Here is a 27832-nt window from a genome sequence, read left to right on the forward strand (position 1 = left end):
AAGAGATTTTTATGGAATAATTTGGCCTCTCCCTTGAAACATTTAATTGCGATTTTGCCTTCCTGACCATCCATGCGCCAAGAGAACAAGGCTCACCGCGCATCTAGTACAGCAAAGAGTAAGGGAAAGGTTCCTGCCAAAGTTCGAGGGGCTTCAGTGAAAAAGACCGACGGAAAAAGCATTCGCCGGAAACTGTCGAAAGAGGAGGCTAGGCTTCGCCAGCAATCTCAGAATAAGGCTAAAAACCTAACGAAAAGCATGCCGAAGTATATTGCGCTCCTAGCTCTCAGTGCTGGCATTGATGCTCGCATTGTCTGGGAACAGCTTTCCACAGCCACTAAGTGTGTCAAGGTCCGACTTCCAGATATAGCCACACAGTCTGCTGTCCATGTGTTTCAAGGTCAGGGCTATATCCCAATTTTTCCTGACATGCCTCACACCGAACTAGGCCTCATGGATTGCATGGACTCTTTAATGCATGCAGACTTTTTCGTTTTCATTGTTCATGCAGAAGGGGTGAGCGATATGGGCCGTTTAGTCATACAAGCGGCCCATGCACTCCATTTCAATCAACCTCAGGTTGTTCTAGGTCTCAGCACAAGTACAGCTGTATCTCACGCCCTTGACAAAGCATTTACAGCAACATTTGAAATATTGGGGTGTAATACCGAAACCTTCACAGATCTAGGGATGCGGCCTGTGAGTGGTAACGCTCCACCTTTATCTGGAATATCAAATCGACAGAAAAAATTCATCAGGGAGCTTTTCCATCCAGATGCACATGTGATTGCGCCGTATGACGTTTCACGACACGGTGATTCACTGATGCGATACCTTAGCAACACCGTCGTCTCTGTCGAGCAAACCCGACCTGGATGGATAAGCAAGCGCCCGGTTGTTCCAATAATTGGATATGAGTTCAAGGAGATAGACTCAGAGACACAGGCTGTCCGGTTCGATGTAGTAGGATGGCTCTCTGGTCAACTCCCACTTACTGCAAACCAAAATGCTTATTTACAATCGGTCGGGGCATGCAAGATTCTCAATATCGATACAATAAACGTTCTAAATCCTGCATTCCTTTGTGACGATAAGTATGCTATCTACGTTCGATCATTTCAGCACTTACAAACAAGAAGCAAGGATGCTGAGGGTTGTGAGCAAAGGAGTGGAGTAGCAGCGAAGGAAACGGTTATACAGACCATAATGGAGGCCATGCGTGCAGAAGAGGCGTCTGATAGCTGTGATACATTTGACGCGACTGTTCAAGCGCTTGCCAATCAAGAGGAAACCGACACAGTCGATGAAGAGAAGATTCAGATGGGCAGTGACTATGATAGGAAGCTTCAATATCAAAGTGACGAGCCTTGGGAGTATCCTGACGAGTTGGACATCCACCCTGCATTCGAACTCCGGACGCTTCTTAAGGGCTGGCGAGGTCTCAAGAGCATGAGGACTTCGCCCTGGAGGATTGCAAGTGAGGAGGTTCCTGATGGCTTTGAGGGTCTACACCACATTCATCAACCGGTACAGTTTTACGACTATGTAAGAAAACAACAAATTATGGGTGGACTTACAGCACCTGGGAATTTTCTTCGCATAACATTGGAGTTTATTTCATCCAGTCATAGCCACCTTATTTCTGCAGGAATTTCAGATGAATTTGCACCAAATCTTGAGGATATATACAGTCAGTATAGAGAGTTTCTGAATACATTGATGGAAAATGTTACTAGAAACAAGACCGTTGGTCTATGCGGCCTTTACTCCTGCGAAAACAAGGACTCAATAGCTCATGCTACAATGAGTCTCTACGGTCTTCCTAGTACGTTTGGTGTTCCAGATGCTCCACCAATCAAACCGGGAGAAGAACAACCCCTCACACATGAGCATCCGTTTATCTTATATGTTGGATTTCGCAGGCTCTACACTGTTCCCCTCCCGAGCCAACCTCTTACACCGACGCGGAGCAAGTTGCAGCGCTATTACCATGGTCAGGAGTCGAGCATCACCCTTTCTTTCGTGTGCCCCATGTTCGTAGAATATCAAAACCTACCCCCAGTTCTTGCTTTTATCAATAAGAGTATCTCACCCGGATACTGTAGCATCAAGGAAGACTTTAAGTTTTGTGGCTCTGGCAAGCTCACAAGCCTTGACACCTCCTTCATTACGTTGCAGCGGATAGTCCTCGCTGGAACGCCCTTTCATATATCGAAGCATCGTGTTGTTGTAAGACACATGTTCTTTTATCCTGAGGATGTTAAGTACTTTGCTCCAGTAGATCTTTATACCGAAAGCAATGTTCGGGGCCGTATTACGCAATCCATTGGGATGAAGGGATACTTCAAAGCATTCTTTGATGGGAAGGTTGATCACAGCATGGCTATCAAACTGGCTGTCTACCGGCAGGCGTTCCCGACGCTTGTCAGCCTGCGCTTCGACGCGGGCGACATGCTCCTCTTCGAGCCTGTGGCGGAGTTCTTCGTGAGGAGGATCGCGGCGACGCAGGAGGAGCTCGCTCGCCTCGCCGCGGCCCCAGGTGGGGACGAGTGAACGAAAGATGTGCGCATGCCGGGGCTCGAACCCGGAACGAAAGCTTGGGAAACTCTCATGATACCCTTTCACCACATGCGCCTGTTCCGCAGCACTACTGAGGAACTCCAATAAGAATATTAGATTAGGTTGCCTGTGTTTACTATGTGGATGGCACGTTCACACAGCAAGCCCGAGCTGCTCGAGCGCATTCGCGAACGCGCAGATAGGGAGCCCGAGAACGGTGGGGGCATCCCCCCGCATGCAGGAAATCCACCGCGCGGCGTGACCCAGACAGGCGAAGCCGCCGGACTTGTCGTACGGCTCCGAGGTAGCAGCATAGGCAACACTGTCCTCTTTTGGAATGCGTCGGAAATCGACCTCAGTAGAAGCTGTCAAATCATGGCAAACACCAGGGCCTCTCAGTGCGACTGCAGTTACAACTGTACACGTTGATTCGGAAAAGTCTTCCAAAAATTGAACGCACTCGGCGGGGCTCTTGGGCTTCTCATAGATTCGCCCTTTACAGACAACTATTGTGTCGCAACCTACGACTAGTGCACCAGGGCGGAGAGGAACAGCGCCTTCTGCCTTTATCGCAGCCTTCTTGCAAACGAAGGACTCAATACTGTTCGTAGCTGTAAAAACCACATCATTCTCATCTGCCGGAGACGGTACAACCTCGAACGTGTATCCAGCGTCCTGGAGAAGCTGCGCTCGTCTGGGGCTTGTGGATGCAAGAACCAAATGGAGCTTCTTCATCTCAGAAATTAAGTGGGCACTGGGTCCATCTGCCAACGACGTTACTGAGTTGTGCTGAATTTTTTAGGAATCTGCACGCTATTATAACAAATTGTGATCTTACATAAGCTTCTGAAATATGCTAATGCCAACAAGGCATCCATGAATAACTGCAACTGATTGTTTGCTCTATCACACCAACATGAAAATAGTAAACATAGACTAGAGATGACGCACGGATTCCAAAACATGTATTGTAGCGAGATAAAACTGGCTATATAGTGATGTATGCGCGTGTACGCACTTTAATGAAAAACGTTCTCAAGCCTAATTAGAACACAATTTGCAGGCACAGTGTATTAAGTTCGCTCGCTCTAATTATTATCTACTTAGATGTGGCGTGCCTGCTGCTAGTATTACCTTTGTATCCTAGCCACTCACTAGTGGTATATACGTCTCTCTTATTTCATTTGCAATCAGCACTAACGCATTGACTATTTCGCACAGCAATCTAGCTCCTAAAGATCAGCCTACAAATAAGTAAGGACGCTTGATAGTGATTAAAGGAAGATTAGGCAGAAAATTCTTACGCGTCTGTAAGCAAGCATAGTTTGATGCTTGCACAGCTGCCCATAAAGCATGGTCTAGCATACTAGCAGTTTTAATGCAACGTGTGTTCTTTTTAACATCCAAAGAAGTCGGCTCATGTAAGCTACACTTGAAAGACAAATTGTAGTGTCCTTAGCATAGTTCTTAAGGCAGAGGCAAAATCTAATGATATCTATGTAGGAGTGTCAGATAATTCTACAAAGGCAGTTATAGCTAACTTCTGTTGGTTCTTCCTAGAACCTCGATCCATTGGTTTGTTTTCAAAAACTATCCAAGTCATCAAAATGTCTGTTGCTAGAACGCTAAAAATTGGCACCTTGCCATGTATGTATTTTGCTGGGAACTGTCATCATCCTCAGCAGTTAGAATATCTAGGCTTACAGGTCTCCCGGAAGATATAATCCATTCGGTTCTTCCACGAGGATCTACATCTTTACAGAGAGTCTTACAGCAGCATCGCACTCTTGCTCGTCTTCCAGGAGAGGTTTGCGTATATAGAATAGAGGTTCATAGTGACCGGAAGACACTGTGTGTGGTTCGTCAGCGCTGTTCAGTCCGTCTAAGCCTTGCTGCAATGTGCACTGACTCCTCTAAGCTGAGTTTATCTCATTCTGAATGCCTCTGTATTCTAACTGCCTTTCTGGCTCTACTACAAGAAGTGGGCACTCAGTATCCCAATATTGTACAGTTTCTTGAAGAAGAACAGTTCTTTATGACGCTCACAGGCTCAATCGCAGTTGAGATTCCAGTTGAAATTCTACTATTTAGCAGGCAGAAAAGACAGATGGGATCTGAGGAATTGATGGCTGTACTTGCCCGTACCTATCTTACGGACTCACTCTCCAACCTAATAACTCAGTTTGTTACATGTTATATTCGTCTGTTTTATTATCGAAAGGCTACCTTATCAAAAGCAGAGCTAACTCTTCCGGACGAGCTTCAAGATCTGACTAGATTTAATGATACCCTTCGGGGCCTTAATTCTTTCTCTAGAAATTCGTCTATCAATATGCTAACTCTTTATAATTATATGCAGACACCCAATGCTCAACTGGCCCTGACACAAATGGAGGTGTCTCGTGGCATTGAGCGAGATCCAGTCTTTAAGACCACACAACTTCATCGTGCCATAAAATCATCTGATGCCCCCAGCATTCATCTTTATTCGCGCCTCTATGGAGGACTCAGAGACATATCTGGACAAACAGGCCTTCACTATCTGACCGGGCTAGGCTCGAGCATTACATATGATGCTATTTTAAATCTTCTTCCTCTAGAGGTCCAATGCGAAGACAGGATTGGCTATTGTGCTGGATCATACTTTTTGCAATTAGAACGATATGAAGAGGCAGCACTTCTTAGCTTCTTTGAGCCCCTAGTCGATGATAGACATAACAGTATTTTAGTTCGGCTGATCGATGATATCACTATTTCAGAGGCAGGCCGGCAGGAGGCTTCTTCTAAGAAAAGCTTTCTTGAGAAGACAAGGTTCTTCTCGTCACTTATTGAATCACAATCACATTTCTTACTTATTAACCTACTCTCAAATCAACTTGGCGTTCGGGGTGCCAAAGGACGAACAGCTTTGATTGCAGCAACACAAGGGAACCACAAAGAGCTTGTAGCTGCACTGACTCCTTACGAGTCAAATATTTCTGATCTAGAAGGAGACGGTTATGCACTGGCCTATGCTATGTACAACGGAAGTCCCTCTATTGTTGAGCTGCTTGCTTCTTTAGAGGCATCCATACTACTAACGACTGGTTTCACGAACACGATGATCTGTGCAGCCTCTCCTTTCCCTCCTGGCTCTAGTGTATCCGGTCTGTTGAAATCAAAAGAACTGCGCAAGCGCACGTCTAAGGGCTGGACTGCGCTTATGTTTGCCGCGGTTGCTGGCAACCTTTGGGCTGTCAAGCAACTTGCCCATTCTGAGGCGGGTCTGACCAACTATGAAGGCCGGACAGCGGGCACTCTGGCGTATCTTAAGGGATATGCGTCGATTGCCGAGTGGCTGTCAAAGTTCGAAACTGTCCGTACCAACACTGGAGATACCCTGCTTCACAAGGCATGCCGAGAGTATATAAAAGACCCTACAGACGAGAATCTTATGAATGTTCGTTCTCGACTCTCCATGGTTAATGAGTATACAGAATCCGGAGATCTAGCGATTTCCTTGGCTATTAAAGAAAGATGCAATCCTTTGATTAAGCTTTTAGATCTAGAATACAGGACAAGATTACCTGAAGTAGGCTACTCTAGTAAGATATCTCAGAGGAGTTTTCACAATGCAACGCCGCTAATGCTTGCAGCCCTGTTATGCATCCACGATCTCCCCGAAGCCATGATTGCTGCATCCGCAAGAATGCAGGATAATGAAGGCTTTACTGCACTGATGTGTGCAGCACGATCCGGATGTATCGAGCTGGTCCAGAGATTGATACCATATGAAAAGAAAATGCAGACGGAAAGCGGATTTACAGCGTTGATGTGTGCAGCACAAGAGGGCCACGTCGCTGCCGTGCAAATGCTTTTAGAAGTAGGCAACGAATCGACCATTCAGGACAACAATGGAAATACGGCGCTTTTTCGTGCGCTACACAACGGCCACGACGAGTGTAGCAAGATCCTTTTGCCACTAGAATACGATCTCAACAATAACTCTGGGGTTTCTATGCTTATGATAGCTGCAGAGAGCAGCACAAGCCTGTCATTGCTTAACTCACTTGTCGCCCCACAATACAGCCAGCTCCGGCGGCGGCAACTTGATGGGAAAACAGCACTGATGTGCGCTGCAGCAGTCAATAATACCTTCGCTGTGACGGTGCTATTACAACAGGAAGACTCTAGAGAAGTAGGGATGCAAGATGAACAGGGCTTTACCGCTCTCATGTATGCGGCTTCTGCGGGGCATGTAGAGACATGCCGCTTACTTGCACCATACGAAAGTGGCATGCGAGCAGTCAGGGAACAAACTGCTGCTATGCTAGCTGCAGAGACAGGACACCTGGAGTGCTTTTCTATTCTTCTGCCTATTGAAGGAGCAATGAAGAAAAGCTCTGGGTGGTCTCTCGTCCACAGTGCGGCAGTGGGAGGATCAATAGAAATATTGAGTAGGTTGGCCCCCACTCCGCAAGAACTTATTGACGGAGCCGACTCACCTTTGTCCTTGGCGAAGAGACACCTCAGATACGAGATGCTCAACTATATAGAGACCTGTTTACAAAAGAAGCAGTAGATCTAGATCAGTTTTTGGCCATGGTTTCGTTCATTATGGCCACCGGCTCCTAAATTGTATTTGTTCTGCATAACGTTAAGCAGGACGATTAGCGCCATCTAGGACAGTATCCTAAATTAATTGCCCTCTGATCCGTTACAACGCCACGCTACGTTTGGACAACCTCCCGCCGCCTTTCTGTTACTTTCTCTTCAGGTAATATTACTCTGCGCCTAATATCCATGTAGCGTCATTTAACTGGCATTCATAGATCCCTGTGAGCCGAGCACCTTCCTGTACTGCCGAATCATTTAATAAAGTCGCGTTCCTAAAAGTGCATACTTCACAATTACCCCTGTTATCACACCAAGCAAAAGCTACCTCAGTCCAATTAAGAAGTGTGCATCTTTGCAAGTTTCCTGCTCATAATGTATCTGTTCGACTGTCTACTCCTTCACAAGCGTAGCCTGTATAACTGCTACCTATCTCACCAATGTAGGTTTGGCGTTGTATATGTGAACATATTCACTGGTGCTACGACCCGCTGTGGCAGTTAATGTATTTGGTAACAACCTCTGAAGTGCTGGGGCCTGAAGCTACAAGCATCGCATAATTAACTGCTTCTAACTATTTGTAAGTGTAGGCCAAGTACAAACAATACAAAGCAGCTCACTTATTACAAACACCGTTGAGCCACTGTTATATCTGGCACACATCTAGGTATATCTCTGTGCTGCTAATTCTGGTATTGGCTCAACAATGACCAGTTTTATAAAGAGCGTAACATACATCAGACTTCTGAGCACCTGTGATACTACTTTGTAAGCGTTATGGAAGTATTAACTCTAAATGCACTGCTAAGCTGCTCAGCTCTGCAATATTCCCCTCCATTTTCAGCATTGATATCACTGTGCCAAGATAACTGGATAGCGACGAATTTGTCGCAAACTGAGGCCTACTTCGCACTCCTTAGTATACCTCATCAGCATAGTGAACGCTGCGTTACACTGCAAGATGGATGCCTCGTAACTGACAGAAAACCCTGGTAAAGTAAACTCGATTGCATCGTTCCTCGAAATAACTGTTGTCCTACTACTGAGTTGTTGCTCTATTACTCTCAGACAGCGACTAGCGCTAGTATCATGTCCTACAAGCATCTGCACAAGCGAGCAAGAAAGGAGTAGTATCCACCTTTGTCACTGGGCCTCGACCTATACACCAAGAGGTCCACTTGAAGGCAGGAAGACCGTCAAGCTGCTCGGAAAGATAGCCATTCCTTGCATCCAAACCATCTTTACAGGAAAACTGGACACTATAGCCTGTATTAGAGTAACAAATAAAGTAATATGCATGTCTCAGTGTTGATTGCTCTTTGCACAAACATGATCTTGGCAGACGCTGTTCCATATAGTAATGAGTTTTGAATGAAATGTAATAGTACCCCTAATTGCAGGGAAAACAGATGCATTATTGTTTCCTTCCGTGAAATATGTACACAGTGCAACGAAGGCTATGTCCCTCTAGATGGAATATGTGCTGATGACAAGTCAGTTATTAATGCCTTTGGCTGCACGGTGTCTGATGGGAGGTGCACGAGCTGCAAAGGTGACAACCATTTTCTCTTCTATGGGGGCTGTCATAATACTGAAGAGACCGCATTCAATGTCTTTTGTGCTGAGGTGAAGGACGGTAAGTGCACCAAATGCAAGGGGATCACGTTCACCAATCCAGAACCGAACGCTGTTGAGTTATGCATCCTCTGCATGGATACGGTAGGCTTCGGCAACTACAAGGGCAGGGAAGGATGTACTCACTGCTTCATGACTGACATCGCTGGCACAGACCCGTTTGTCTGCGCCGGCTGTTCAGACCCGCAATTGGCCCCAATCGATGGCACGTGCAGAGACAAGGGGACACACGAATGTAGGAATGGACATTGTAGCGCTTGTGCCGTAACACATATTTTCTTTAAGTACGGATGTTACGATCGGTACGGGAGCATTGCACAGAGGTACATCTGCAAAGCAGAAAATCAGTTTGAGCTAGGCAATAGGGTGTGTTGCAGGAAGTGCGTTGACCCGCTATTCTTTATCAATAACGGAGCATGCGTGAGTGAGACTTTTACGTGCGAGCAACGGAGTGGAGAAGTCTGCACTAAATGCAATTCAAAGATTCCTACAATATTCCTGTTCGGCGGAGGGTGTTATGAAGCAAGTAAGGCTCCCGGGAACCTGCTCTGCAGCAAGGCTTCTGATGGTAAGTGCACAAACTGGACGTGCGATCAGAAAGGAGTGACAAAGCTAGGAGACGATTGCATTTTCTGCGATGACTCGAAAGGCAGTGTTGGCTGCACTGAGTGCAAGGGCGAAGGTGACAAATTCGCCTGTGTCGCTTGCAAGGATGGCCTCTATCGGCTGGTCAACGGAGCATGTGCCTGTACTATTGACAAGTGCAAGAAGTGTGCGATACTAGGTTCTAGCCCCGTTTGCCTGGAGTGCGAGGGAATGTTCTCTCTCGATCAGAAGAGCTGCGTCACCGAGTGCCCGCCAGGCCAAAAGCCCGACGAGAAAAAGGAAAGGTGCCAATGCAGCGAGGGAACGGTTCCAAAATCCGATTGGTCGGGATGCGAGCACGAGGGAAACTGTCCAGCCAGTGCCGTCGGATGTTCGAAGTGCAGCTCGAGCGGGAAGTGCGTCTCATGTATATCCAATGCTGAGTATGTCAGCCCAGGGCAGACACGGTGCGTGTCCTTCTGCCCTGACGGTTCCCAGCCCCTTGGACAGCGCTGCATCTGCGCTGCAGGCCTTACGCCTTCTAACGATGAGTGCATAGTGAGACAGAAGAACAAGGCTGGTTTAAGCACTCAGGCCATTGCTGGGATTGCCGTGGCTGGTACCATGACCCTTGGCGCCCTTGCTGGGGTCCTGGTCTGGCTGTTTGTCTTTAGAAGAAAACAGTAACGATCTGCAAGAGTAAATTCTATGTCTGTTGAGGAAGTAATCATCCTCAAGGATCCCTTCACGCGGAGACCTGCATCAACTCGGTCATTCCAAGCAAACTGGAGATAACTGGATGAGAAGCGGCTTTTGAGGCAGTCGAACGCTGCATGACGGCGAGCTGCTCCCTTGGATCGAGCACAAGAAGATGCTCGAGGATTCCGCGGATGACCACGTCCTTGACCCCCTAGAGGTCTGATGTCACCCCCTTCTCAAGGAGTTCATCGGTCCGCCTACCGTCTGGAGCAACGGGCTTGCTACCTGTGCTCAGTTCGTAAAGCACCGCTCCAAGGCTCCAGAGGTCGGAAGCTGGAGTGGGCTCTTCCCCCAGTAGGACCTCTGGTGGCGCATACACAGATAAGTGCCTGCGAAACGCCTCTGTTGAGACGCTAAGGTGGGACTGTCGCCTGCTATCTGAGTGGTCTCTCATGCGAGCCACCGCCACCCTGGGCAAGTTCCTCGTTCGTTCACCAACTGAGATCCAGATCCAGAGTTCGAAGGCGGGTGTCAAGCGACTCCGGTGGGAGAAGAACTCTTGTTCTTCCCTCTTCCCAAGAACAAGACAGGACAACCACGATCAGGGGACGATCATGATGCGCTCCACAAGGCAGTCCCAAGCCCCCTGGAGACCAGACACTAGCCTTCCCCGAGACAGAGCAGACTGCGTTCCACCGACTGTACATGGTGGTGTTCGCATGGCACAGGGAGGCGCAGACTGATGGGCACGGCGGCCTCGCTCGACATAGCGAACATTCCAACAGCAGACGGCCTCTGCCGGACGAGTGTGCCCCGTCCCGAGGAGCTGCGTCGAGGCCTTCCTCCGGCTGCGACGCGCTGCACTCCTGGACTCGGTCCCTCGGGGCCCTGCGCATGCTTCTGTGCTGCGGGGGACAGAGCCTGCTCACCAGGAACTGAAGGAGATACCCCGCTCATTGCCTTGCCGACGACACATCCATCTTCCATAGTAGCAACAGTGACGCGACGGGGATAGCCACAGAGGCGACAGGCCTGGCGAAGCGATTGGCTCGACGGTCAGCACTGGGTGTAGGAGCACTGAGAGGCAGGGGGCCTCCTTCCTGGCCGGGCTCGAAGGAGCCCCCAAGGCAACAGAGAACCTGAAGCCAGTGATGGCACTAATCACTCGCCATGCTTGTCGAGATGGACCCACCATGCGATCTCTGTGAATCCCTCGACAAGAGATGGGCCCCTGGGGTGCTTGGCTGACAGAGGCGGACTGATCCTGCCCGCACCGAAGAGCGGTGGTCTGGGCCACCTGCCGGGCGTCTGCCACAGCAGCTGGCAGTGCCTGACACCCTCGAGTAGGCGGGTGCCGGCTACCGAGCAAGACAGCCTAACGGCGAACCAGTTCTGATCGCTCCTGGTGCCTCAGACGACACCCCTCGGAGAGGTGGCCCTGGACCGACGCCTCGACAGACCGAAGCATCACCCCAAGTGTGCTGTCAGATGGACCAGCCCACACGTCACCGAGCCGGCACACTGCACAGGGTGGGCGTCGACACGGTCTCATGCTGGGTGACGGAGCACCTCTGCGATCCATGAGCAGAGGGGTGGGCCTCTCCCCCGACACAACACATGGGAGTACTCCATCGGCATCCACGAACGCGTACTATGACTCCAAGATAGAGGCGCACGGGGAGCGCACCCTCCGATCATGCTCGGGACCGATGATACAATCCACGAGGAGACGAAGAGGCACCCCGAGGAACGGGGTAGACACTCGAGGTCGTGGCGTATCCCATCTTCGTCATGGAGCACCAGGGTCCCGGGCCACGTGGAGGCCAGATCGCCGTGACCGACACAAGACCCGAGACAGCGGGTGCTCACTAGATGCCAGACGATGGTTGGCCCCGACGGGCCAGAGGAAGGGAGGAACCCTAGAGGTAACGTGAGGAGCAGCGGCTCCCGGGGGAGAGGGAGCACAGAGTCTTCTCCTGTCGGGATCGAAGGCATCTGATCTTCGGACTCTGGATTTTGATCTCAGCTGGTACACGAGCGAGAGATACCCGTTTGCCCAGGACGGTAGTAGCTCGCACGGGAGATCACTCAGGTAACAGGTGACAACCCCACTCGGGCCTTCATTCAGGTATTTCGACGGTCGCCTGTCTAAGTTGAGGTATTTCTGTAACTCACTCCAAAAACGAACAAGCTAGCTATGAGCATTCTGGTAACGTTATTCAGTAAGATTTATCAGTGTGAATTGTACATCTAACAAAGTAGTCAGGCATATTGTGCTATACTAGCTACATCGATAGCTCAATGAAAGTTCATATAGTAGTCTTTTGCCAGCAGTGAGTACTTGCTGGTCTTCTTTGGTGTTTATCAGCAAACGATTCAGTATTACAAGATACTCAAGGTACTACATCAATCTTAAAATATTTAATTATATTCATCTATCTATTTAGTTTCAGATGGACTATGAGGAGTGGATCATGACACTAGTAGTCCCACTTTCAGCGTGACCATTCACATGCCACTTGTTAATTGATCAGCAACCAAGGACGATCGCTGACCAAAGGGGCAATACAGATAAGTTCTTAAAATATACCACCATCAAGAGCAGATCTACATAAAAACCTCAGGTTTGAACCACATGCTTATCTTCTAGCGCAGTTTTTACATGCCATTAATTCTAAATCTCACCAGAACAAAAAATTACTCATTTTAAACTGATACTTATTGTTTCTGGTAGAATAGAAACCGGCTGATCCTATTCGTATTAAGGCTTAGGGTAATCTTGGCCGAAACAAGAGAGATGCCAAGCAGAATAAGTAATTAAAAAATAGTTCTAAGCATGAAAACGCGGGGGAACCTCGCGGAGCGCACAGCAGGACGCACGTTTTCTGCTCTATTAGAAAAGCTTGGAGAGCAAATTTATCTTTCCAGAAGTCAGACTCAGATTGTTAGCGCTTCAAGTAGCACGTCTCATTCCAACCCCTCACTAACTGCATATCAATCCCAACCAGATGTAGATATTAACACCTATTCGCTTAGTCCCCAAGCCTCTAACTGCTCTAGCTGTACCGAAGATTGGTCGCAATCCACTTCGTTCTACTCACAAACTAGCCCTTCCCATATTTCAGCGCAGTCAAATGATCCTGAAGATTACTCCTCACGGAGCTATAGTTATTCGTCGAGTGATGACTACTATAGTAGCAGCGTTAGCTATAGTTACTGCTCTGATTTGAACACTGAGGACGACATAGAAGCACCAGACCAGATATCCAGTGCCACCCGCACAGAGAGCTCTTTGCCTAGGAAAATTCTAAGGACGATTATTCGTGAAAATCCTCACATTCTTTCGCAGTTGAGATCCGGCTTAGGATCAGATCCGTCTTGTTCAAATAAATCCAATCAACCACTAGAGTCTCTAGAGTATAAATTTTCCATTGAGGAAATGCGTAAGATAAAAGAGATAGGAGAGGATTTAGTAGCCGCTACTCAAAATGCTCTCAAACAAGAGGCAAGGCGACAGCGTGAGGTATCCAACAGGCTTTCTCGTCCTAAACACGGAATGACAAGTACTCTTAGTTTACGATCACATCGTAGACAGACAGAACTTACACCAAAGGGGTCCTCCAAAGCTTCAAAGCGGAGACAACCTGCCATAGTGTTGGAGGTTCCTCAGCTCAACAAGGGCACCACGACATCTACGGTGTGCAGTTCTTCAAGTGTTAGTACTGAACTATCATCACCGTCAGTCGGACTCGTAACAGGCCGGCACTCAGTTAAAACATCTACTCAGGAAGCTTCAACCAGTAGTGAGCAAATAGATGATCCTCTTATTCTTTCTCGTGTACAAAGAGACTATTTGAAAGTGGCGCAACCAGTGATACAAGAACATTCACCACATCGTCTTAGTATTCCTGGATCAACAAACAGTACATCCAATGCTGTGGAGCAAAAAGTACATAGCGATATACTCAAGAGATCTGTTACTTCTATAGCAACACCCCAGGAGTTATTAGCCTCAGTTGCTCTGGTTGGATCTATCCCGGATATTAATAGTACTATCGAAGCAGCTTCAAAACAACACGTAGCATCCCAGACTAGTTCCACAAATTCCTTCAAGAGAAAGGCTGGGGATTCATCAATAAGTTTGATAGGTACTGGGAGTCATAGTAAGCCTTTGTCGAGCAGCGCACTTGAAGTTTCAAGAGAGCTCCCAGAGCCGGCATCCCGTCTTGTGACAACCAAGTCGTCCAGCCTAGCTCGCACCCAGCCCATGATCGACTTAACATTGACAACAACAGCTCCGCAGCCAGGAAACGCATCTACCTCCTATCGACCAAGAAGCCTCAGTTCTTTGTCACAGCAGCTCCATACGGCTCAGCTACAATCAGACCAGGTGGTTAAAGAGCTTAAGGATAAGATTGCTACGCTGGAACTAAAGCTTAAGGATGAAAAGCAACGAAATGCATCTACTTCCAAAGAGCTTCGTAACCTTAGAGAAAGAAAACGTGTTCTAGAAGGACAACTTAAAAAGAAGATCGAAGAAAAAGATCTCGCAACGTGGGAAGCACAGAAAAAAGCCCTCAAAATGAATGTGTCTCTTATGCGAACGATAGCTGCCATGAAAGCAAACTCGTCTAGTTCGAAAACTCAGCGCAAATATTCTCACCGCCAAGTACCCTCTCATATGCTGACTCGTCGAGATCCTGACTGTTCTGAGCCTACACAGTCCTTGCTTAACACGAATCTCCCTCTTATAGAGATAGCACCTCCTATGGCAAAACTCTCCGCATCAAAAGAAAACTCTATTCCTCCATCCGTTAAATTGTTCGATAGCATAGAGCAATCTGCCGATGTTAATGAGATTGTAGTCTGTTCGCATAAAAGACAAACACACTCTTCGGGCTCTCATGATTTAAACAGATTATTTGTAGATACCTGTAACAAAACTATCAGGGATGCTCTAGCAGATGTTTATAGTCTAGATTCAACTACAATTCCAGTCTTTGCATCGGCAGATCTACCCACACTTCACATAGAGACAACCCCACCGCCGCCGATTATCTCTGCGGATCGTGAGCCAGACAGTCCTGTCGATAGGCAAAAGCTGCTAGAGTCTGATATTAGTCCAGAGGTTACCATTGGTAAACTAAAGTCACAAGATACCGACCAAGATGAGGAATCAGCACGGGCCTATACGCTTCCCGTTGATAAGCAGCTCTTTCAAAAGGATCTACATAAAAATGCCTCTATAGTGTTGGGAAACCAAACACATCTAGACTCGGAACTAAAACATTCAAGACCCCCGATAGCTCCACGACAAGAGAACCGTGCACGTTCTATAAGACGTCACGGAGAATGCGTTGCCCTATTTCTTCTTCCAAGTCCCACACGTTACCCAGCTGACGCCGCAGAGATAACCAAACTCATCGTTTCTATCAGCACCGATATATCATCAGCACCAGGGCTACCATCAAATGACCAGGAGCACATGCATGAGAATCTTCGGCTGGTGCGTGAACTAATTGAGAGTCCAGACCTAAGCATCTTTAATTATCCTTTGTTTGGTGCCAAGCTTATTGCAGCCATGTTTTGCACATATGGGCCTGGATCGTTTCCTGTTTTCAGCACCGTCATTTATCGAATCAGTGATCTTTTACTGACAGAAGTAGTAAGCCTAGCCAATACACCTACCAATCCAACCCTTTATGAAATAGAGTGCCGGTTATACACATATATTCTGAACATTATTAGAGGAACATGTCTGCTAGTTATGAGCGTAACCACATGTACAAGTTTACAGCCAGGAGAGAGTAGTCTTCAAATATTACTATTTGCATTTAACAGTCTTTGTGAGTTTAGTTCGTCAGCAAACGTCTTTTTGGAAGATACGGCCTTATACCTTGTAGTATCAACGAGTATAGAGGCCCTATTTTCAACCACATTAGCACGAAATACGGATTCACTATCACTATCTACAACTCCTATAGTGTGCCAAAGCACTGGTGAGAATCATCAAACATACCTCTCCATAACAGAAACAGATCAAGAGAGTCTTTTAGTAGCGGTTATAAAGACAGTTATATTGCTCTGTCACCAAATGCTATTGGAGTCAGACTGTTCAGATAGCAAATCAGAAGTACGGTACTATCAAAACCATTCTCTTTGTAGTATTTCATCCCTTTTACATTCTATATCAGCATTATTACAACGTAATAAACTATCTGTGAACGACAGCGCATTACTCACGCAACTACGGCGAAGGATAGTTGACGCCATTCCAGCACTAAGTTTAGTTCCTTGTGCATAGCTCTACTAGGCCTTATTTGTTAGAAGAGAGAAGCTGCTCAATGTCGTCAAGCTGTTTGCGTAACATTTTGTTCTTCTTATTACGGTTCAATATAATAGGTACTATGATAGCAACAATCAGCACTATAACACAACACACAACTGTGACCGATATTATAACGGTTCGGTTGTTTATGGGGGCTAATTCTGGATATATGCATAGACCATATCCTCTATTAATAACATAAGGTGCATTGCATTTTAAACAATATAGTGGGTTATACACGTCGCATAAACTACATGTTGGATGGTCGCACTTATCTGTTGTGAAGCATGTGTTATTGATAAGCGTAAAATCGGTCAAACATTCTAAGCAATGAAATGGAGAAAGACACCTTTTACATCCTGCCTCACATCGGTCACACCCCTTGGTAGAAGGATTAAAAACGTATCCTCCTTGACATACCTTACACGCTGTTTCGCTGTTTAAGACGCAACTGAAGCACCCAACGACTTGACAATTATTCTCAATTTTTTTACATACCCACTCTTCATTGGGATGGTATACCTCCCCTGTGCTGTAGACTTCACATGCAATACAGAGAGTTGGATCACTTCTGATGGAAACAGCGCATGAATTGGCGGTTCCTTCATTGTAGACGTTATACACACACAGCCCAATCACAGGCAAGTTATCATAATTTTTACATAGCAAGCACCCTGCAGAGTTTGTACACAATGGACAATACAGAGGACACGGAGTACAGTATCCTTCTGGGTTGTGGTAGTATCCCATTGCGCATTTGATACACTTCCATGGGTCATCGCAAGAACAACGCAAACAGTGGGGAACATTGCAGGTCGGACATATCATGCAAAGAATGTCTCCTGCATTTGCGAGGACTTCAGATGCGACTAGAAACCCTAAAGGACATGTGACACAAACAGCTGGGGACTCTGGCAGCGGAAACGGAAGGATACTACCGCACATTGCACACTCCGATTGACACTTGGAACATATCGTTGTCCCACTAAGTACATAGTGTGATGTAACACAACTAATGCAAGTATCTGGATCGTCCTTCTTGCAGTGTCTACAGTTGGGAACATTGCATGGGGTTGTGATATATTGAAATGGAAGAAGAGGAGGCGATTGTGTCGAGGGTGTATAGTTAAACGTATAATTGCAATCCCAGCCGATTTTGGATATTTTGTCATTGACAATCATCTTGCCTGCCCACTGAACAGATGGGTTCCTTGTCGATACAGACATAGGACTGAGCTCATAATTTGGTAACGTTCGAAGAACAGGTTTCTTACTGTCAAAGAACCACTCACTTGTCTCGGTGAACTGGAAGGCGTATGTAAACTTTTCAATACTCATCGCCTGACTTATTGTAAATTCGTTTGAAAGAATATACTTGTTTTGCACAATATATATAAGATCGCAGAGCAAACAATTATTGATCTCGCTTGTACCAGCGTAGAGAGACACACTGAGCGTGCCAGAGACTTTTGAGGTAATTATTTGGGCGGTTAGATTGATGAGGACTCCCTTAATTGACGTATGAGAAAGGAGAGACTTTCCTAATAGGGCACCAATGCCGTATGCATTGACTCCAGAGGGAGAAAAATCCTTAAACCCAACCATCTGGAGAGAAACAATTGCTTGGATGTAAGAATTATAAAAGTAAATATCTGCGTACGACAAGCCAAAGAGCCCCCCGTATAGAAATGTGCTGGAAGCTAAACAAGTTTCTCCAGAATAAAAGGAGGCATTCATCGTAGTGTAGGAAGACCGCACTGTCAGATTGTTCATTAGAGTTTGGTATCTTTGAAGAATATATCCCACTAGGCCGCCTACAATAGCACTATTGTTATAGGGTAGACAGGAAAGGGTTGCATTCGCTATTCCATAGACCGCATATGAACTGTATATGGTCGAGATGTAATCGTCCTTCAACAGGACACCTCCAACTAACCCTCCGAGGGTAAGGGTTGAAGTGATCTCTTCAGAAGCAGTGAAATTGATATATGCATATGCTGCTGCAGTGCTATTGATAAGAAATTTGCTACCTTCGCCAAGAAGCCCGCCAAAGACAAAATTATCCATATAAATTCCAATGATGGTCGTGAAGTTGATTAGTGATTGATGGACAAAAATATCGCCTGTCCCCATTGCCACTGCACCACCGAAAAAAATGCCATTGCACTGGGCTACATTTGCCGGCAAAGGAACTCTGCAAGCAGATCTGTCGTGAGTCTCCACCGCTACCATGCACTGTCTGAATTCAGAAAGTACAGCCAGACCAGCAATTCCTCCCGTGTGCAGACACGAATGCAAATTTGTTATATTGATAATTGTCCTAGTGACTTGAAGATTGGTACTGCTAGCAAGAATTCCCCCAACATAATCTATCGTATAGTCTGCAGTGAAGTCAGAAATAGTAATGTTACAAGAATCTATTCTATTCGATAAAAATGTTGTTGCATTTCCAGTACCTACAAGTCCACCAACATAATTGGTATTGGCAGACCCAGATGTGATGACTTGCAACTGATCAAGCTTACCGCGAACATCCACCAGGCTGGCTAATAACAGCCCAACAACACCACCAGCAATGGTGGGCTTGTCATTCATACCAGAAATTTGGATTTGCCCAGAAATGGTAGAGTTAGCAACAGATTGATATGTCATCCCAAAGAGAGCCCCGGCATAGCAAGATGATTGCAAGCACCGTATGTTTGTGTTTGATGTCAAATTCATAGTAGATGATGTCAAGTTTGTTACAGGAAAACCATTCTCTGCTATTCCAACAATCCCGGCTAACCCGCCCACATATGCACTCATGAGCGTCACCTGTATGGTAGAGTTGATGGTAATGTCACTTGGGAAACTCAATGTGGCGCCGCAAAAGCCCCCGATTGCCTTACGAGAGCAATCTCTACAGTACTCTGTTCCTCCCGTTACTCTGGAGGTCACATTGACGTTCTGAATCATCTTTGGAACCATGTACCCTGCAAATCCACCAATGAAGACACTATCTGCCTTAATGCTCTTAATGTGTATATCCAAAACAATGTTTCTAACTATCCCATTGAAGGTTCGAAAGAATCCAAGAGTGTAGCCTCCAGAACTGATGGTTATATTACTAATTGCATGATTTTCCCCATCGAGAACGCCATAAAATGTGTTTATGGGAATAAAGTCCTCTTTCATGACAATGTCTTGCTTCAATTTAAATGCGGAGTTCGGGCAATACCGCATCATCTCCATGGATTCTACATCATTTATGTCATAAAACACATTGCAACTGACCTGTTCACCCAAGACTGCAGCCAATAAAATCAAAAGAAAGGTGATGGTCATTAAAAAGTATACATCTACAGTCCAATGAAATCAGAAGCAAGGCACATAGGTTTCACACATGGCTTTGATTAAGCTTCGGTCGATGGTAACAACCTATTTACTCTGGCTGTTCTTGGGCATCTTTGGGGGGCATAGATTTTATCTCTATCAGTATGACATGGGCCTGCTATATCTCTTTACCGCAGGAATATTCCTGATGGGGTGGATAACCGATGCGTTCATTATCCCCTTTATGGTCTGGGAAACAAATACGATCATCCGTGCCATCAATAGACAGCAATTACAATTTGAGAACGAATACGGAGAAAATACAATAGTGCACCCTACTCGCCCACGCTATCCTCTAGTCACTCAGGTCAAGGCAACCGAATACGATGGACCTAAGGTCTTCTAAGTAGAAGAGTTTGAGCACAATCTCGACTTCTGCCGTATCATAATTGTTTGGCAACGAATAATTTCCGGCTGCATTGCTTTTGTAAATGAGACGTTCGTCTTGGGTGTAGTTATTATCACTGAGGTAGACAAAGAGGATGCTTCAACCTCTAGTACCGAATGCTGCGCAGGCATTAGCTCTGATGCCGCATTAAGGTCTTGCTTTTCCGGAGGTTGTATGACGCTCTTCTTAGAAGTTAGCTGCTTTAGTTGCGGTTCCTTCGGTGCTTGATGATCTAACTTTGATTGCGAGGGGTTAGAGCTTACACCTTTGCTTTTTTCAGCTCGTATTACCTTCTCTTTTGGAGAGTTGTTCGCTTGTAACTGTTTGTGCAAATGGCAGAGACGATCAACAAATTGTGTGTCAAACAAGGTTGATAGGGCCCGCAAAGATATATCCTCCCGTCTTCTAACATACATTCGGAGATACAGTTCTGGTTCGTAGCTCTCTGTTGGCCGTGTTGACGTACTGAGTATTAAAATGTAACACTTATTACATAAGCAGGCACAATCTGCTTCTCGCGATCCAAAAAATAGTGGCCGCATCTCACGACTAAACGCTTTCCTACAGGCTAAATGGATCATAGAGTTGCAACGAATGCAAACGCTTACGGGAAGCCCGGATTTTCCCTTTTTGCAATGGAGACAGACATGCCGAGGACAGGAAAAGGATAAACCAAAAATATCCTGAGTGGGCAGTCCAGCTTTCTTGTAGCATTGTTGGTGGAACACTGTCTGACAACCTGGTACACAGCACACAAGTAATGGGCCTTGATCATTAACCTTATGTTCGAGACAAATAGAGCAAACGCTTGTTCCTCTTTGACATGCTGTACAAGTGAAGTGGTAGTTGCTACCTAAACATTCTAATAGTCTCTTATTCATGTTTATCCGTTCTTCGTTAAAAACTGGCTCAGCTTTCCGGATTTTGGCTTCGATGAGACACATAGGGCAATATGATCTGCGACAGACCCCTGCACAGACGATTCCATCTGGCTGTGCACAGAGGCAACAAATAGCGGATGTCATTTTAAACTTTTTAGTCCAATTTACGAAGATTGGATTGGATACAATAGAATAAAACTATTGTCGATTTACTAATACCTAGCGTTCACGAATTGATCTTCGAGAATTTCGAATGCTTAGAGCACAAGCGATTAGTTGGGGAGAGTCTTCTTCAGCTTCTCAAACTCCCCTTCGTAATACTTCCTCAGATCTTCTAATGACAATGAAAACTTGCTTCGTAACGATGGAACGTAGCATCTTTCGGAATAGTCAAGGAAAAGGGAATATCTTCTTTTTATACTTTCAAAGAGTGCATCACTGACTTGCTTCAGAAGGCCTATTGTTCCATCCTTGATACGCGCAACAGCAACGATGGACGAGCAATTTGCAATGGCCGCCTTGAGGTTTATATGCTTGAAAAATCGGTCCATGGTATCCGAAAAGTGCTTCTTGATGGTTGAGTTGCATGTCTTTATTGCTTTCTCTACATCCTTATGTGCTAGTCCTGTCTGGGTGGGTACGTCGGTTGGCTGGATCCCTCCGGCTATAACCTCTTCAATCTTATCGACAACCTGAACCCAGGAGAAGTCTTTGGAAGAATTATCGCAGAACTTGTACCTAATATTCTCTTCTATATACTCAGATAGCAAAATATCTATTTTAGTCTTCAAAGACATCTGTATGGATGTGCTGAAGTTGTGCTCTAAAAGACTGTCACAGAAGTATATAAGAAATGACAAGTTTTCAATGGTAGCAATGTTCCGGTACTTTTCAGTATTTGCTTTATCTGCTACTATAATAGAATCAAGCCACGCCTCAAATCTTTCAACGATAAGCATGTACGGGTTTGTTATAAGCTTGAGCAGCGACATGTGTCCGGAGTCAAGCTTAAATGTCATCGGGAATGTACTTTCTTCAATATCTGGCTGAGTAAAAGTAATGCTCCCAGCGCGATCTGACGGAAGGAAAGCTGACAATGAGCTAAACAGACTACTGTACGCAGGGGAGCTCGCTGAGAGCGTCTTGACGGTGAGGGTAGCAGAACAATACATAGCATGTATTGCAGAGAGCAGTGTGCACGTGTAAATGGTACCGGGAAAGACACCGGCTTGCTTGATCGTTGGCTGCTGTTTTGATAAGTGTGCATGAAAAGTATCCGTGAAGGACACGACGTGGGACTCGATGGTCTGCAGGGCGCTGGACAGCAAAAGTATCATAAGGTCGCAATCAAGGGTGCACGCTATTGACAGAGCATGATCTATCTGCATGTAAAGAGCGAACCCATAGAGAGGGTTGGACGTCAGAACGCCTTCGAGAACATGACTGAGAGGTCTAGTCCGGACTGAAGAGAAATAGGCCTCAGGAACATCCTTAACCCATTTTAGTGTGTTACGATAGGATTGACTTCTGGTAAAATCTAAGGTTGAGAAGTATTTTATTTCTGCATGGAGCATTTTATAATCTAGAACGGGGTAGAAAATGGTTCCGAGGCAAGCGTCAATCGTAGAGAGATCTGTTAACAATTTGTTACTTCCGTTTGCACTGAGTTTTTGTATAGCAACCTCCAGAGACTCACGAGAGGAAAGTTGCTCATTTAAGACAGCATCCAATACAACAGTAAATCTTTCGATTTCGTGGATCTCTTTCGTGCCGTGTCTGGGCTCTGAATTTTCCTTTGGGTTACTAGAGAAAAAAACTGATAGCAAGATATCTCGTGTATGATATATGTATATGGTTACAGCCAAGAAGTAATATCCTAGCGCGCGATCTAAGTATTCACAGCCATCTTTGAGAAGGTTATTTGCATAGGTGGAATGATGCAGTTGTACCGTATTCACAGTCGAGTTAGAGTGCCTCCCCGATTTTGTTTGGGCTTCTCTCTCCGCAGCAACTCTACGATCGATAGGTACACTGTCCGGATAACAAATGGTGCTATAGGATAGTTCATATATCTTAAGTCCTAGGCCTCTGAGTAGATTTATATCTGGTGCTGCAATGCCCTCATGCATGTTGTCCTCTAAGAAGGATATGCTTCCACGCGCTAGTTCATAAAGTACTAGTATCACAGCTGCTCGCACAAGGCTATAACTGGCAGGATCTAACTCTTTTAGAAAAGATATGGAAGCTGCATCAGAGAACAACATCTCACGAAAGGATGCAACATCAAAGTAGCTTTTTATATCCTTAACCTTGCATCGCTTACGTGTAGCAATAATGACCGCAAACTCGTTACAAATGGCCTTTATAAGTCGCATGGTCAGCGCTTGTACAAAGGTTCTAATAGCATCTTTGATCTGGGCATGTGAACGAGAGACAACAACAAAGGTGTCAAACCCGGGGAATTCCTCTGCGTAGCTATGCATTGCTTCAAAATAGCTTTGAGACGCCTCAATAATCGACAACTCAAACTGCCTATCTGCTCCATGTCTATATGCTTGCAGATCTTTTAATAGGTTATCTGCGACAGTAAGAATATGATCAACGGCCTCGAGAATGCGTATCATTTGCTGCTTCTCTGATTCTGTTGTATTGGCTTGCTGTTTCGTCTTAACGTTGTAGATATTGGCATGGTGCTCGCGGCCCCGGAGCGCCGCCAGGGTGACGGAGTCCCCAATATTTGCAATACCTGTACTCAGATGCACAGCCTCCATAACAACACGCTGAAGATCAGCATTAGTGTCCTTATTAATGGCGAAGATCCCCAGCAGTAGGTGTTCGTTAGCAAGCTCCAGCTCGTCCGCGAGCTGAACCAACTGAGACTTGTGTCCGGAGGGAAGGAGATGCGGGCCGGAGGGAGAGGGCATCTTTTAAAAATAAAAATCTCTGCTCCTTTTCGAGTGGTGTTTTCCTACAGGAATGCCTCGAGGCCTCATGGCACAAAACAAATAGTTCAAAGGTTATATATAGAATTGTGCGGGGTTTGCGCCGGAATAGCTCAGCGGTAGAGCGCTGCACTTGTAATGCAGTGGTCGCGGGTTCAATTCCCGCTTTCGGCTTTTCAGTGGGCCTTACAGGTTACAGGTGCTTCTCCGCAGAATCCCCATCACAGAGGCCGTTATCCCCCCGGAGGTGTGGGCCAAGATCCGCGCCCTGAGCTTAGCAAGCCTCGACAAGGCCATGGGGCTCATTGAGGGGGCGTCGTGGAAGGACCCCAAGGTGGACGAGGGGATGTCGATCACCACCGCCGTGGTCGAGGGCAACAAGAACCACGCGCTCAAGGCGACGATGGAGATACCATACCCCGTCCACTGCTGCTTCGGGGCCCTTGTGGCGATGAACATCAACGTTGACGAGACCAACAGCCAGGCCCTCCGCAAGTCGACGCTTTTCCGCCGCGAGACGCTGGAGTCTCCGGCCGACGCCGAGGCGAAGAAAGCCTATGCAGGCTATGCCCAGCAGAAGACGGCCCAGGACTTCCCCGAGGTCAGGGAGATCTCTAGCGTCTCCCAGTTTGTCACCACGTCTCCCTCTGCGATTGTCGCCCACCGCGAGTTTCTCACCGTCCTCAACTTCAGGGAGCTCCCGAAGGCGGAGGGGAGGCGCCGAATCCTCTACTCGTTCATGAGCCCAGAGCTCCCGGAGCTTCTCGCCCTTTACCCAGAGGCGACCAAGCAGGAGGGCTGGGTCCGCGGAGTCGTCCACATCAGCGCCTTCCTTTTTGAGGAGACGGCCCCGGGCAGCGGAAAGACAGCCGCCACGTTTGTCTGCCATAGCGATCCCATGGGAAAGGTCCCGGCGCTGCTTGCCAACTCAGTGATTGTCAACCAGGCGAAGTCCCTGCTCAGCATCGTTAAGGTCATCGAGACCGGGCAGGTCCAGAAGTGAATGCATGATGGTGCGTCTCACTAACGCTGGCCCGTTCTTTGGGTGTGCTGCAAGTCTGTCCTTCTTTTCCGGACGTGCATGCACTCCCACGAGGAACCTACAATTCTGGATGCAGTGAAGGGGCCGATTACACGTCAGCCCTAGCAGCCCATGAGAGCCGCCTCCTGCAGACCTCTGGCCCAGGTTATACTGAGGACGCTATCGTAGACACAGATCTTTAGAAATCCTCATCCAACTTGAGTGCCTGAAGGAGTCTTAGTCTCGAGCATTATGCAATCTAACCACCATCGTTCTCGGCTCCAGCTGATCTTTCCCAATACAAGAGACATCGGGGACCCGTCGCCCAATTCGCACTCACAGTCGCTGTCTCCTGCCAATGGGCGCACCTACTCGAGCTTTCTCCACAATCGCCACCGCAGTAGATACATTTACATCAAAGAGCAGAGTCGGCGGACCCCTCGGGCAGCAGACTGTCTGCACTCCCGCGATCGTACTTCATTGCCCGGGTCCTTCTACGCACCCCCTTGCGGACCAGGACCTTCACGATGAACGGTATTGCCGCGCAGACGCCTATGAGGAGCAGGACCAGAATCACGATCGCTGCTGTTACTCCGGGCTTGAGGCCAGACTTGTTCAAAAGGCCACTGCAGTGCAGGCCATAGGCTGTGCTTAGACTGACAGTTTCTCCCGAGGCACATCGCGTGCATCCAACTCGGCCATTATTTGAGAACTGTTTGCACATAGAGCATCCAGAGGGGCACTCAAGACACTTACTGTTGTCATAACTGAAGTAGAAACCATCGGCACAAACTCCGAACGCACAAATATCTGCAAAGTAACAGCCTCTAATGCATTCCTTTTGGCACGGAATACAGGTAGGATTAGCGCCTTCTGAAAATCCGTAGCCCTTGATACAAGTATTACATTTATCCTGTCCTTTAACATATTCCATGCAATTTTGGACAGAGCCTTTGGTACAAGTTGTGCTGTCTGTTGACAAGTAGTATCCATTATTGCATGTAGAACACTCTTCACGTTTAAACAGACATCTGCTGCAATTTTCAACCTGGCACTTATCGATTTGTTTTTTAGTTGCGTCATAAAAGTATCCTTCAACGGCACGCATACACTGGGATACGTCGGGGCCGCTACAGGACTCACACTTATCGGCACAGGAAGCACAAATTCCACTAGATACATAGTATCCAGCAACGCACTTAATGCAGGTGGGATCTGTCTCATCGCCTGCAAGTATACAATTAGGAATTACGTCGCCAACAGGAATGCAAATACCATCCTTTAACGCCATATCATTACGGCATGTTTTACAGTTACTACCTGGACCATCGCAGGTATAACAAACGGAGTCACAGGCCACGCATATATTGTCAGACAAGTAGAAGCCGTCCTGACACTTTGTGCAGTTGTATCGTTCGCTGCACGTATCACATCCCAGTATACTCAGTTCACAGCGTATGCAGGCCCCATTTTCTTGAAATTCATCTTCAGCACATGGGTCTGGTTCAGATGTAGCACATAGTACGCCGTATATCTTTGGACCAGTCCTAGCTGCTGTTGTTACTTTACATTTTTCACATACAGCTTCTCCGTGTCCAAGATCGTAGTAACATGAAAAACATCCATCTGGACATGGTAAGCAGTACTGCGAATAGGGGTTAAACATAGACCCTGGCATACAGGCGCCACTAGTACAGCGGTATGGCGCGGGAGTATTACCATTCATGCAGAACAAGCAATTTGTGGCACAAGGAAGACAAGCAGCTCCGCTGAGGACATAGCCTTCTTTACAGCCTGTACACGTGTCCTTAGGCTCACATTCATTGCAATTTTGGACAGTGCACTTAATGCAACTCCCATTTTTGTTACTACTTTTATCTAAACCGTATCCATTCACGCATTCATCACATGTATCCTTAGATGTGTTACATATTTTGCAGTTAGTATCTACGCAGCGAGTAATCTCTCCAGTGGTTTTATTTAAATAGTACCCAGAAGAGGGCTCCTCACACTCAGTTTCATTCTTGCAGCTGTAACAGTTATCTTTGCATTTAGTGCATGTAAAGGTCTTTGCATTAAAGAAGTATCCAGCGTGGCACTGTATGCACTTGTTGGTGTCATGTGCGCACCTGATGCACCCCTCATAGACCTCACCGGGCTCATCGCAGACCCCAATTGCATTCCTGCAGTGATTCCCGCTGCACTCCAAGCAGCTGTTCGGATTATTGCACGTCTTGCATGTGTGGTCGCACGGCTTGCAATAGCCATAGTCGAGATAGTACCCCGCTTTGCACTCAGTGCAGGCTCCTGGCCCCCGACACGAGAGGCACCAGAGCATGCTGTCATCGCACTTAACGCACATGTTGCCGAGAGCATAGTGGTCTCGGGGGCAGTTGATAGCTAATGTTCCAATAAGAAGAGCGATTAGAGTAAGAAGTTGCATTTTAGATTCTATACATTTTTCGTGTGCATGGTGAAAAAGCGCAATAGCCTGTAACGTTATTAGCGTCCTGCCCTTAAGTAACTATTAGGTACATTTCAAAATGATCTGTGTTATTTTTAACATTAGTTTGTACTTAAGGTGCCTGTGGTATACACCCTTTGGAAGTCGTAACCTTTGTGTACAAGCTTCTCGGGCTTCCAACTATAGATTGTGACGATAACTATATGTAGTAAAATATTATTTAACAATTCAACTGAATAACAAGTGAATTTAAGGCTGTAATCATGACAGAAAGCAACGTAGGTATGTCTTCAGAAAATGGTTGCGCTTCTACTTAGCCTGACTCTTTCGCATGATGCATGTTGCTCTAACACAATAACCACGTT

The 27832-nt window shown here is 46.6% G+C and overlaps 11 protein-coding genes, 2 non-coding genes and 1 pseudogene across 13 annotated transcripts; 7 read left to right on the plus strand and 7 right to left on the minus strand.

Annotated features, from left to right (window-relative positions):
* Positions 1 to 72: 72 nt before the first annotated feature.
* GL50803_005294 (Ribosome biogenesis protein) lies at positions 73 to 2553 on the plus strand (the record flags this gene model as incomplete). Its single annotated transcript, XM_001705305.1, has 1 exon — positions 73 to 2553. One exon carries the CDS (start codon positions 73 to 75, stop codon positions 2551 to 2553), a length of 2481 nt encoding a protein of 826 aa, XP_001705357.1.
* A 10-nt stretch (positions 2554 to 2563) lies between these two features.
* On the minus strand, positions 2564 to 2634 carry GL50803_00t0046. The gene has a single exon. It is a non-coding gene; the product is annotated as a tRNA-Gly (tRNA).
* A 78-nt stretch (positions 2635 to 2712) lies between these two features.
* Positions 2713 to 3294, minus strand: GL50803_0013889 (Maf-like protein yhdE; the record flags this gene model as incomplete). The annotated part of the gene is made up of 1 exon (XM_001705303.1): positions 2713 to 3294. The coding sequence occupies one exon, from the start codon at positions 3292 to 3294 to the stop codon at positions 2713 to 2715; it is 582 nt and encodes a 193-aa protein (XP_001705355.1).
* Positions 3295 to 4204: 910 nt separating this feature from the next.
* GL50803_0017379 (Ankyrin repeat protein 1) lies at positions 4205 to 7120 on the plus strand (the record flags this gene model as incomplete). Its single annotated transcript, XM_001705302.1, has 1 exon — positions 4205 to 7120. One exon carries the CDS (start codon positions 4205 to 4207, stop codon positions 7118 to 7120), a length of 2916 nt encoding a protein of 971 aa, XP_001705354.1.
* A 1403-nt stretch (positions 7121 to 8523) lies between these two features.
* On the plus strand, positions 8524 to 10059 carry GL50803_0017380 (High cysteine membrane protein; the record flags this gene model as incomplete). Its single annotated transcript, XM_001705301.1, has 1 exon — positions 8524 to 10059. The coding sequence occupies one exon, from the start codon at positions 8524 to 8526 to the stop codon at positions 10057 to 10059; it is 1536 nt and encodes a 511-aa protein (XP_001705353.1).
* A 223-nt stretch (positions 10060 to 10282) lies between these two features.
* On the minus strand, positions 10283 to 10525 carry GL50803_0027124 (Kinase, NEK; annotated as a pseudogene).
* Positions 10526 to 12907: 2382 nt separating this feature from the next.
* On the plus strand, positions 12908 to 16375 carry GL50803_004532 (uncharacterized protein; the record flags this gene model as incomplete). The annotated part of the gene is made up of 1 exon (XM_038046111.1): positions 12908 to 16375. The coding sequence occupies one exon, from the start codon at positions 12908 to 12910 to the stop codon at positions 16373 to 16375; it is 3468 nt and encodes a 1155-aa protein (XP_037902091.1).
* Positions 16376 to 16387: 12 nt separating this feature from the next.
* GL50803_00104087 (High cysteine membrane protein) lies at positions 16388 to 19723 on the minus strand (the record flags this gene model as incomplete). Its single annotated transcript, XM_001705298.1, has 1 exon — positions 16388 to 19723. The coding sequence occupies one exon, from the start codon at positions 19721 to 19723 to the stop codon at positions 16388 to 16390; it is 3336 nt and encodes a 1111-aa protein (XP_001705350.1).
* Positions 19724 to 19781: 58 nt separating this feature from the next.
* Positions 19782 to 20117, plus strand: GL50803_0020593 (TM2 domain-containing protein; the record flags this gene model as incomplete). The annotated part of the gene is made up of 1 exon (XM_001705297.1): positions 19782 to 20117. One exon carries the CDS (start codon positions 19782 to 19784, stop codon positions 20115 to 20117), a length of 336 nt encoding a protein of 111 aa, XP_001705349.1.
* GL50803_0020594 (uncharacterized protein) lies at positions 20114 to 21184 on the minus strand (the record flags this gene model as incomplete). Its single annotated transcript, XM_038045955.1, has 1 exon — positions 20114 to 21184. The coding sequence occupies one exon, from the start codon at positions 21182 to 21184 to the stop codon at positions 20114 to 20116; it is 1071 nt and encodes a 356-aa protein (XP_037902092.1).
* A 128-nt stretch (positions 21185 to 21312) lies between these two features.
* GL50803_0021318 (uncharacterized protein) lies at positions 21313 to 23964 on the minus strand (the record flags this gene model as incomplete). The annotated part of the gene is made up of 1 exon (XM_038045962.1): positions 21313 to 23964. The coding sequence occupies one exon, from the start codon at positions 23962 to 23964 to the stop codon at positions 21313 to 21315; it is 2652 nt and encodes an 883-aa protein (XP_037902093.1).
* A 120-nt stretch (positions 23965 to 24084) lies between these two features.
* GL50803_00t0045 lies at positions 24085 to 24156 on the plus strand. The gene has a single exon. It is a non-coding gene; the product is annotated as a tRNA-Thr (tRNA).
* Positions 24157 to 24277: 121 nt separating this feature from the next.
* GL50803_0012770 (START domain-containing protein) lies at positions 24278 to 24985 on the plus strand (the record flags this gene model as incomplete). The annotated part of the gene is made up of 1 exon (XM_001705294.1): positions 24278 to 24985. One exon carries the CDS (start codon positions 24278 to 24280, stop codon positions 24983 to 24985), a length of 708 nt encoding a protein of 235 aa, XP_001705346.1.
* A 433-nt stretch (positions 24986 to 25418) lies between these two features.
* On the minus strand, positions 25419 to 27446 carry GL50803_0021321 (High cysteine membrane protein Group 5; the record flags this gene model as incomplete). Its single annotated transcript, XM_001705292.1, has 1 exon — positions 25419 to 27446. The coding sequence occupies one exon, from the start codon at positions 27444 to 27446 to the stop codon at positions 25419 to 25421; it is 2028 nt and encodes a 675-aa protein (XP_001705344.1).
* Between the last annotated feature and the right edge of the window lie 386 nt (positions 27447 to 27832).

Source organism: Giardia intestinalis, chromosome 4, assembly GCF_000002435.2.
Source record: "Giardia intestinalis strain WB C6 chromosome 4, whole genome shotgun sequence".
Lineage (NCBI taxonomy): Eukaryota > Fornicata > Diplomonadida > Hexamitidae > Giardia > Giardia duodenalis.